At 35.0% G+C, this 12025-nt stretch overlaps 1 protein-coding gene across 1 annotated transcript in view; it reads left to right on the forward strand.

The window, feature by feature from the left end:
* Positions 1 to 12025, forward strand: part of GRIK2 (glutamate ionotropic receptor kainate type subunit 2) — a gene marked incomplete at both ends in the record, with an annotated part of 381844 nt that overhangs the window by 139752 nt on the left and 230067 nt on the right. Inside the window, one exon of the mRNA XM_080340953.1 lies at positions 10277 to 10458. Within this exon, the coding sequence (XP_080197079.1) occupies positions 10277 to 10458 (182 nt within the window). The remainder of the gene's footprint in view (positions 1 to 10276; positions 10459 to 12025) is intronic.

Below are 12025 nucleotides of genomic sequence, written 5' to 3' on the forward strand. Positions count from 1 at the left end.
ATGGCTGGCATGCAGTAGAATAAATTTCAGGTTTGAAATTTTGATATAGAAGGGTAACATTTGTTCAAGAATAGATGACAAGCAGAAATAGGGAGAGCTTTCTTAAAGATAATCCTCACTCTGCAATACAGTAGGAGACATCAGCTGGGAGCAACAGTGCAATTATAAAAAGCACAAAGGAGTATTGTTATTGTGATTTGCATTCCTGTGGATCAAGTTCCAAACCACTGAACCTTGACAATTAAATGGACAAAGTGGTTTCTTCCATCATTTTTAGAATCATCTAACAAAACTAACCACAGGCGAGGTTTTAATTTCAACAGATATCTGAAACTAGGTGTTTATTGAGAAAAGGAGTATAGAAGAACATAATTTTTACAGTATTCTTAGAAAGATGTTACAATGCATGTTTATTTTTTTTAATACTGAAAATACTGAATGCCCATGTATGAGATGTTCTTGTGATATTTCTCATAGAGAATTAATGCTTGCGAGTGGAAAAATAATGGTTTATTATTAGGGAACTGCAAACCAGCAAAATACAGTGAATAGAATTCAAGAAAATACATGTCATTAAAACTGGAATTTCTGCCAACAGAATTAATTGGAGTCCAAGCTGAAGAAACATCAGTTGATGATTTCTTAAATAATACTGAAACTTAATTAAAGAAACAGTTATCAAGGGACTTAGGTCCCTTGAGTAAGATACTTTTGAAAATCTTAAAAATGAAGTAATCTTAGATCTGTTAATAATTACCTTTTGAGAAGTCATGGATGATAGGTGGAAAAAGTAGACAAGCTCACATTTATTCCTCCTTAGATATTTATCCAAATTTTGAAATACATTAATTCTGATTACTTATTTTCACTTAACATCTAAATCATCCACCTATTCTTAATAACTACTTTCCTAACATGGAACCTACTTAAAATTGGGTAGAATAAAGTGTGGTTTTGTTTTGTTTTGTTTTGTTTTTCTTTTTAAATAGCTATATATTCATACTTCTTTTGCTAGACAGAACAGAAAATACAGGTAATATCTTTTAAAGTCACTGTCAGGACTGTTCCCTACCACTGATACTGACTAATGTATCTATCACATGTTCAGAAATACTAAATTATAAACTACTATTAAGTTACTGCATTGATTAATTAGAAATTAGATGAAAATTATACCTGTGTATATTTTTCTATATTTATACCAATTTGACCTGTGCAATTTTAACTACCATTTATTCTGGTTCTGTATTTGCCATGAGGAACAAAGTAGACTTGATGTTTCCCATGCATATCAGCTGGAATGGCAAACATTTCTAATTTGACACCTGTTCAGTCACTGGGTCAGACAGAGGTTGCAGCATTTGTAAAAACATCCACAATTTTATTGAATCTTCTTATTAAAGACAATCAATTTTTAAATCTTTCTTAATAAACTCAGATTTAGTAAATTGTAATAATCAAAAGCAGTAATAATTTTGTTCTATTTCTGGAGAATGAAGAAATATTTTCCAGAATGGTTACATATTGCATAGTATCTTTTAAGTGCAAAGTACTGTGCACAGTAATTTCAAATGAAAATACAATTAGTAGTTGTGTTAATCCTAATTGTGGTATTTAGATGTAGCTGAGTAGTTAACTTGGTGTACTCCTTTTCTGAGAAAATTATCATAACATTTGTTCAATAAAGTTCAGAAGTGTTTTTCCAGTGTCACATGAAAATACCAGCAGTAAGGAGAATATTGTGAAGGTAAAATTTCACTTTCAAACTGTTCTAGTCTTTTTGCACTTTGAAAGTTAAGAATTACTTTAGCTACCTGTCTGAAGAGTAATAAGTTAAATTATTTCGTTCTTTTTGGTAAGTGAACCTGTAGTTGTTCTTTGAGAATAATTCTATAGAGATTTTAATTAATTTTTTGAAAAGAAAAGTCAAAATCATCAAGTTAAACAGAATGCATCATCTGAGCCCATCTTTTATGAAAACATATACCAGAGCTCCCTTCCTGCTTTGGCCAAGAATGGAATTTGGACTTACTGCAACAAGATGTGGTATTATAAAAATAAAACTATAGGTTTAAAATAAAAATAAAATCAATCCATAAGGTACTTTATAGTATTTTTCTATAAGCCTAAGGAACAGAAGTGGAGGTAATATTGCCAGAAATTATTGCATTAACAACAAACATAATCCAAATAGTTTTTTAAATTATTTTGCTCTTGTGGGTTTGAATAAATTTAAGAATTTAAATCTTATTGAAAATTCACTGAGGAATTTATGATCAAAACAATTCTTTCTTTTGTGAAGACTGGAAAATGTTATTTACTGTTTTCAAATGCAGAAAAACGTGACAGGAATACTATTTAAGAGAAAAATGAAAACAGGGAAATGGAGATATAATCAGTATTACATCTTGCATGGGGCTTAAATTTAAACTCTAGTTGGAAGAACACTGTGAAATACACATGAGATGCCAAGCTCTTTTTGAATTGCTTTACATCAGTCTCAGTTCAAATATTCCTGTCTTAACACATTTTAACTGCAATTACAGATTTTTCTTCTCTTGCACTCTTACCAATTCTTTTAACAAAAACATAACTGCTTTTGTTTCTAAGAATAAATTTGCTTACATAGTGCAAATTCCCGTTTAGAATGTTCATTTATGTTTCTTTTCCAACCAAGTCCATTTTGATTTCTAGAAGATGTTATTTTTTAATGAGGTTGTTACAATACTGATACTTCTATGGTACAGCTAGAAATTGCTGACTTGTTCTACTGCTTCTTTTAATGCTGATTCTGATGGCATTGACAAAAGATGTTTTGTCCTTTGGCTGTAGTAGATCTCCTTTTTCCCCTTCACTCTCATTAAACTGCAGTGCTCAGAGATGTCAGCCTCTTGAGAGATCATACTGCACACTATTACAAGAACTCTTTTGAAATGCTCAGGACTGTTAATTGTCATTGCTATCATCACACTGAATTAAAGATAAAGCTTTCTGAAAATGGTCAATAAACATGTTCAGAAAACTGAATAATAGCAGTATTTCAAATCCAGCATATTATAATGGAGCCACATATGTAAAGGAATATCATATGTTGCTGGAGACTAGAAAAACATGGCAAATCTAATATAAAAGGATTGAAGTTTTCTTAATATTCAAATTTTCTTCTATTCTATTAAATTACTTTTCTAGGTGTGGAGGTGAGGGAAGGAATGAACAATGTGGTGATCTTTTCTTTTTGCTTGGTTTTGTTTCCCCCTGCCTCTAGCTAGCTGCATGCTGCAACTAAATAATCAGATGGTATGAAAAAACTCATTTTCTCCATCTTGTTATGGAGATCTTCAAGATCAAAACCCTTCCATGAGCTGAAGAACTTTTCTGAACTTAAGTTGCACATGAACTGTGTGGGATGGAGTAGAGAACTTTTTTCACTGCAGTGCTGAAGAACCAATATTAGAAAAGAATTGTTACTGGAAATAGGATAAATTGGGATTGGCTATTTGAAGCTAACTATAAAAGACATTCACACACATACTCTGACGTGCTCACTTAGCATATTTAAGGAAACAATAAAGCTGATTATTACATTGCATTTCAATTACCTCTGGTTATGCTGAAAGCAATAAAATAGATTTAACATTCAGATGCTAAGAACCAAGACACAGGAAAATTAAGTGATAGGCAGAGTATCAGAATAGAAATCTGACTGTCTGTGGAGTTAAACCTGGATCCTTATTTTTTTTGTTCAGTGATTTTTAACCCTACATCTAGTCTATCCTATATGTGGCATTTTAGTAATCTCAGCTTGAATATTAATTACAAATAATTATGAAGAAACATACTAAGTAATTTCCTGTACTAAGTAATTGTTTCAAAACAAAGATTTTTATTTTCATCTAAAATGAAGTTTTCTTCTGCCTTTAGGCTAGACACTTTTAGATCTTTCATAATAATGAGGTTTGTATTTCAAATATAGATGCACACACGTCTAGATAAAAAAACATAGTTCTGCTTTTCTTTGTTTGTTTTAGAAAGGAAGATTTTTCTTGGATATTAGTGTAACTGTGGTCTAAATCCTTCTGAGGTACACCACTGGTTATATCAGCATAATTTTGTGGCAGTGCACATCAGGAAGTGAAAGAAAAGTCCCCTTAGTTAGGTGACACATAGTCATATGATTTGTATGATCACTGTTGATCTTAATTCTTCAACAAAGTAACTTCTGTTTGTTGAGCTGACATTGACCAAAAAATAGGTAAGACGGCTAGACATAAAGGTTAAAGGGCTTGAATCAGGTCCATCTTTCCATATACAAAGTGAGGAACACTTGAATTTTGGGGACTGGACTTTATCCTCTAACGTGCCCAAAGGGCACTAACTGCTATACGTGGGGATGCAGTTTAGTCCAGAAGTATGGATGTGAAGGCAAATCAGGTATCATCTCTCTAACAGTGAAACTTTAAAGCTCATGTCAAATTTTGGAACCAAAGACATTTAAATAAGTCCCTTCTTCCCACACACACTTCATCGTTGAATTAGTTTATTTCTAATAAAGGAACAGGCTCCCCAGGGAGGTAGTCATAGCCCCAAGCCTAACAGTATTCAAGGAGTGATTGGACAACATCCTCAGACACAAGGTGTGAATTGTGGGGTTGTCCTGTGCAGGGACAGGAGTTGGACTCTGATCCTTGTGGGTCCTTTCCAACTCAGGACATTCTATGATTCTATGTCTATGAACTGTATACCCTTTAAAATGAAAATAAACATCTGAAGTATTTCTGTTGTATGCTTCTAAATACTGAGCTTTGGAGCTTGTGCAAAACTATCCGGTTGTCTTGATAAATGTCCACAGATAAATGGACACAGAACAGCACACAAGAAGTCAGCCTGCGGGCAAGATGGATGTTGTGATGCTGCATGATAGCCACAATTATGGAAAGGTTTAGAGAGGGGAATAGTTCTTCTCCCTAGAAATCTTGTTTTCAGCAGACAATTAAGTCAGTAAATGGATTGCTGCCATCAGTATCATTATTCTATGCTGAAGTTTTGTATCTGGAGAAGATTTAGTGTCCGTCCAGTCCAGACCATAAAAAGATGCTGATTTGAGAAAAAAAAAAAAAGCCAGTAAAGAACTAAGTACTGAAAATAATAATTATTCTTAGATTACTGGCATGGCTTCCATCCAACAGGAGGTTTCTGGAAAATATTTTCAGTTGGAAATAATGTAACTTTTATTTGTCCCCTCACACTCAGTAACCCAGAACTGGCTTTTCAGCATGACTAAAACTTTTTTTTTTTTTTAAGTGATATGCTCAAAGTAAATATATTTCCCCAAAACAAGAACTTTCCCCCCTCTGCCCCAAAGAAAACCCAACTTGATAATGTTTTGTTTTGTTTTGTTTTTTTTCTAACATAAACTGCATATTTTGAAGCACTCTATCTTAAGTGTGTTTGTATAGCTGAAAGGCTACATATGGGGAGAGTGAAGCTTGGAATGAAGTCATCAACATGTGATAGAATACGTCAACATAGACTAAGGGTGTTCTGATTTATAAGAGCTTGGGACAGTAGGTCATTATTGTATACTTTGATAAGGAGGTAAGTACACAGTTCCCTTCATCTCTATTTTCTCTTCATTTTTCTTAATGATGTTTCTGTATTATGCTGTTATATCCAAAGAACACAGAATAGCCCACTGTTAAAGTAGCTAGCAAGTGTAATTTCTTTTCTTTTTAATCCTTTCACTAGAAGTGTTTAAGTAGAGAATGAGGATGATAAAACCAATCTTGAGAGTTCATGAGTCATCTCTTCAGAATGTTCAATATCTTTGAGTTATTTTATAGCAATTAACTGTTCCAGTTGATGTGAAACGTTCTATCAATGCCCAATAAACTGGCATTCTCCTAACTTCTACCCATACGACTTACAAAGCCCAAAATACAGTGATATTTTTCTGAGACATAACTAAAAAAACTGGACAGGGAACCATCAGGGAGGGAGAAGCAAAATGTGTTTCCTCTCAGCAAAATGTGAGAGGAAACAACTTGCTGAAAATAGAGAAACTATTCTGGTAGTTCTATAAAGCCATACATTATTATTTTTGAAGTTTTTGAGATTCTGAAGGTAAGAGTAGCCTTTAAAAGAGCATTAGTGTTCTTTTGTACAGAAAAAGGTTCATGTGTTCAGCCTATTGCAAAGTGCATTTGCTTACATTCTTCCTGTGCAACACAAAGGCAGCATTAATGGAAATGATAAATAGGTTGATGAGCAGGCCAGGTGGCATAGCAATGGCTTGCAAGACTGCTGAGCTGGAGACACAGGTTTTAAAACAAACTTGGGGCTCTTGCTTCCTGGACTGGTTGAAGTTGAACATGTCGAGGAGGTAATGTGATTGATCTCTTTGGAGGAAGATGCCAGCTGGAGAGCTCACAAACTGCTCCTTCAGGATTCTCCTTAAAGATGAATTGATGGCAGCTTCTGAAAAGAGTTACTCACACCACATTCTTCCCAGCCATTCAGAGGTAAGGCTCTACCACAGTGGCTGCTAAAAGAAGGAATTGAGAGTTTAAAGGGACAGGAAAAAGGTGTCCCTCGTGAAAGAAACTGCAGGAAGTACATTCCCAAAATGCACCAATTATTTCTATACCATTGTAAAATAGATTGTTTGTTTGTTTTTAGGAGCTTGTCCACACAAATGATCCTTTTTATTTTATTTTATTATTTTTTTTTTAATTTTAATTATACTGGGATACTGTAATGCTGATAAAATAAGAGGTCAGCATTTCATCTGAGGACTGTACTTCATTTTATATTGTAAATCAGTTGTTTAAAAAAATATTCTAGGCTGACATCTGTGTTTTTTTGTTGACAAATATCTTCTCAAAACCATAGTGAAGAAAGGGCTCATTTTGTCCTTAGCTTCACTGTCCTTGTAGTTTTCATATGATGTTCTTCCCTTCATTGGAGGCTTTGGTACCTCTTTTTCTGATTTGCTACACATGAGCTACATATGTGCCCTTTTGAAACTGCCCTTTGCTGATCCAGAGACATTATTTCTCAGTGTATGACAGCTTTCTATTTTGATCAAGAATAACCAGCTTGTACAGTTTGTCTAATGTCGGACAACAGTAACAAAAGTTACTTTGGGATCAACAGTAGCTCAGAAACTCATAGATAATGTAGAAATACTACATGTTTATTTGACCTAAAACTATAATAGAAATGGAGTCCCACAAATGAGCTGGACACATTAGGAAGAAGCAGTCTTCCTTGAGTCTCAGCAATCTCACTCATTCAAATGAGTTGTAACAGTATTAGGGAAAAGTGAAAATACAGACAGAAGAATTTTTGGCAACATCTAAAAATGAAAGGAAAAAACTAATTGGTCTGACTTTACCTGGTTTGTTCAGGACTATATGTTAAAGAGGCTAAATAAGGTAGAACTCATTTTTGGTTACTGGAAAGCACTAGTTTTACTGCAAAAACCTTAAACATATGATGTCTTTTACCTGTGAAAAAATGAACTCCAAACACAGATGGTTACTCCAAGAATAGTGGCAGAATTTATTTATCTGTGGCCAGACCAACGTGCTGTAATTTACATGTAGGAGCTTATTCTTTCAGGTTATATGTTTTCAGTGCTTAATTTTTCCTTTGGTCACAAATAATGACCCACTCTTCAATATTTAACCTAGAAAAGAAAGGAGGAAAAATTAAACAGCTCAAAATGTTTGGAAAACATTGCAGGCAAACCAATCCGTAATCAGGGCTTTTTACTTAATTACTTTTAAACACAAGCTTCTGATCACTCATTTTGCTTCTGAGAGAAAGGATGCAATTACAAACCTTTTTCCTCCTTAGGAACCAAAAAAACCCCACTGTGCATATTTTCACCAGAGGCTACATGTGGTTCAATGACTTTTAACCTGGGATGTGACTGGAGGAACAGCAGGTTCAGGCTGTTTTGTTTTACTTTTTCTGCTGCTTTGTCTGTAATGGCTTTTCCTGTTGCTCCAGGCCACTGTATCTCAGGGGGGTCCCTGCCCTGGCTTGAGGTGCCCGTGGCTGCAGCCTGCCACCCCCTCAGCCAGGCTGTGTTGTGACAAGGAGGTCCCTCCCTTGAAGAGGGTGTTTTCAGCCTTTTTCCACTGCGGTTGAGGTTGACTGGGACCAGCACTGGGTAGGTCACGATGCACCACCAACATGTCCAACATATTTCAACTCTAGTTTCCAGTGTCTTCATTCAGGCCTAATGAAGAAGAAAAAGGAAAGAGAATATTGGGTTTTGGTTTTGGTGGATTTTTTTCTGTATGCGTGTGTTTGTTTGTTTCTTTTTCAGGTTACTTATGCCACTTTTCTAGGAAAACTAGACTGCTCTTTGCACACTTTATATGACACAAATATGGCCTCACAAATGCTAGGTACAGCATGGAAGGTTCATGTTTGTAAGAGACTGATTCGGAAGCCTGGAAAGCCTTTACTCAATCTGAGTTCCCACTTAATGCCTGAATGAAGAAATGCTGCTTTTCAGCACTTTACCCATTGGTGCTCTGACATAGAAATAAAAGCACCAGTGAGATGTATGCTCAGTGCTACCTGAGCTTTTGCTCCGTGAGGTGTTTCTCTGCAGCAAGGAGCTGTGGGCTGACTATTGTGCTGGTACTTGACACCTGTGACACAGCTTCATGGTAACTCCCTATACCACGTGTATGCTGCAGAGTGGCATGTCCAGGGTGCTCTGTGGGGGAGGCGGCAGCCCTTGTGAGTGAAGGAGTTCTGTTTTCTGAAATTGTTCCTGTGAGAGCCTAGCAAGCTGGAAACTGTTCAACTTGTGCCAGAAAGGATTTATTTTTAAAGTATGGATGAGGTTGAACAAACATTCCTTGCAGTGGATGGCCTGGTGGACTACTGAAGTTTAGTAGATTGGAACATGTTTTGTGCCCTGCATAATTAATCTGAATTTTAATAAGTGTTGATGGCTGGAAACATAATGAAAAACATATGTCAAAATTCTAAAAATGGAAGTACATGTTAACTGTAATTATTACTAATAATTACTGATACATGTAGAAGCTATGAGCAAAAATACTACACACCAAAAGCTTAGCGTTGCTTTTTTCATTTCACACTGATGAGGATAGGAGAAAAATCTTAGCTTTGAAATTCCTGGAACTTGTTTATGTCTCAGATTTATCTTTAAAATATGTTTTGAGGAAGCTCATTGGTTACTGTATCCTGACAGTTATTGAAAGCATAAATACTTTTTTGTTTGCCTACATGCACACCTGTACTGTCCCACCTCTGAGGTCTAGTTAGTGTACTACAGCGATGTGCATTCACAGATTTTCTTCCCCTCTTTCTCATACTTAGGTTCCTTCAGTAGCTTCTACAACTTTTGTACTTATTTTACAATGTAGTCATTTATCACTCATTGCTTCTCTCTCAGACACATTGGTGACCTAGCAAGCATACACCATTACTATAGTATTCTCCTTGATAGTTTTTAATTGCTCTGGGATTAGTTCCTGTGTCTGTAAATATTCTATTTCAAATTTTAGTGGCATTTTTTCTTTCTTTGTGGTAGTCCAATCATGACAAGATTTATGAAGTGGAGGACTTTCTATTTTTTTGATTCTTGAACAGCCCAGGTAGGCTTTTGAGGACATAATGAAGTGATGCACACTTTTCTCACCTTCTTGAGTAACACTCTTAAGCAGAACAAAGCTTGGAAGAAAGTTTTTGAATCGTTATCTCTCTCCTCCGCCGTTTTTGTCAGCCATACAGCAGATGTTTAGTTCATAAGACCCTCTTCACTGCTGCATATATGTGTTTTGTTACCTGTATAATCAAGAAAAAATATATAGTACTCATGTGAATGATATGAGAGTTCTACAGTGCTGAAATGGTTCAGAATTTTGTAATAGATTAATTAGGAGACTGGGAGTCTGATTACAAACTATTAGTCTAGGATATTGCTTTAATTGAATTAGAATAAATATATATGTTCTTTGAAGAGGAATATCACAGTTGCATGATAATGCTAAAGGAAGATTTGTCTGTCTTAAGGTAATCCTGACTGAGGCTGCTTACTGTCTGCTAATATTAAAGTAGAAGAAAGACTTGTGTGATAAGGAAGTATTGTGAGTGTATCAGTTGCAATGCAGTGAGAAGAAAGAAAAATTCAGGAAACTTTGAATATTTATATTAAGTTGTCCTGCTAGCAGCCCAGGTTCTTGTTTTGTTGATTTTATTTTGTTTTGACTCCTCTGTTTTCTTTAAGGTCTTATTCGATTACAAGAGCTCATCAAGGCTCCATCACGATACAACCTGAGACTAAAAATCCGTCAGTTACCAGCTGACACAAAAGATGCAAAGCCATTGTTAAAGGAGATGAAAAGAGGCAAAGAATTCCATGTAATCTTTGACTGCAGCCATGAAATGGCAGCGGGCATCTTGAAACAGGTAATTCTCATTATGCTTTAGATAGACTAATCTTTGTCATCCCTAATAAATAAAAGTTAATGACATTTAACAAGCAGGGGAATTGTATGGCAGTTTTACTGAGGCCTAACAGAAAATCAGCCAAGGATTTCAGAGATCATTTTATTGGTGAGTCTAACAGTGGCTGCTTTCAATTTTTTTTTTTTTTTTTTAAAGAAACAGATCAATCGGTTCATGTAGAGGTGAAAAGGTACATCAGTCTTTCAGTTATGAAGAATTGGGTTCTTTGGAGGACTTTAATGAGGGTTTTAAATGCTTGTTAAGTGGTATATTAAATAAAAAAGATTTTTTTTTTTAATTTAAGCTTCTAAATTGTATACTCTTAATCAGACAGTAATATTTGAATAGTATGTTACCAATAGAACATGCTAATGTGTTCTGCTGAGAGGATGGAACCAATAGATATCTTTTAGAGTCATATTCTTCTTGCGTTACTAATAGGGCTGCAAAACACCTGAATATGTTTGGGTAGGTGCTTTGAAAGTGTTTGCTTGTTATGCCCAAGAGGAGTAGGTGAGGTACAACAGAATCCCAAATACTTGACTGGATTTATGTTTCAGAAGCAGATTCCAGTGACGTCTTCCAAGAGAAGGTGGCAATATAATGGTACACAAAGGACAAGGCTCATAAAAAAATTTACTGTAACCCTGAAGTGCGTGTAAAAGACATGTCTTTGTATGACTCCTTTAGTTTAATGAGCTAGCTCCAAAGACTGGGAATTTCTTCTGTTCAGAGGCCTTTTTTCCCCATAGTTTTTGAATTGAACTATTACTTCAATAAGGAGGGTAGGAAAAAATACCTGAGCCTAAACAATATTCTACAATACTTTACATTTCTAATGCACATTTCGAATGACTTTAATTCATGTTTATATTATGTTTGTTAGCAGACTGTATTAAAAAACAAAATGTATTTAAGATCTGAAAATATGTCTCTCATTAAAGGTGCCTAGGGGCATTGTTGTGGGTACAATTAAAATTGCTAGTAAACAAACACGTATACTATCATCATAATTCCTAGTAATTTTAAACCTCTGATGGTGGTTTTTGCTGTTTGGTAAGCATAAGCCAGCCTAGTTAGGATAATTGTTCAGCCCAAATCATTAATGTACATTTAATTACTTTAACATCTTAAAAATGCAAATGGAAAATGTGTTGATGGTAATACAAAGTTGCAGTACTTACAATAATGCCATCAAGGCACATCATTTATACTGTACACAGTAGGTTTCAAGTGGAAAGAAACTTTTCTCTCACAGTATGCAAAATCATGAAAACCACATGACTTGAGGGAAATGGGAACAAAATTAAAAGCCTTTTATCTTTGATCATGTCCCAGGACCCAAGAGTGAGAATTTAACCTTTTAAAATCAAAATGTAAACTGTTCTATAGAAGGAAGATACAAGAACAATTGTTTCATGAGTGTTTATATCTTTATACAGTTTCTATAGACTTTGAGCTTTCCATTCAGCTCCAATATTGGAATGCTTTAAATGTGCCTAAGAGTGGTAGTTCTGAACCTGAATGT

The sequence above is a fragment of the Nesoenas mayeri genome, assembly GCF_963082525.1.
Source record: "Nesoenas mayeri genome assembly, chromosome: 3".
In the NCBI taxonomy this organism is placed as follows: Eukaryota; Metazoa; Chordata; class Aves; order Columbiformes; family Columbidae; genus Nesoenas; species Nesoenas mayeri.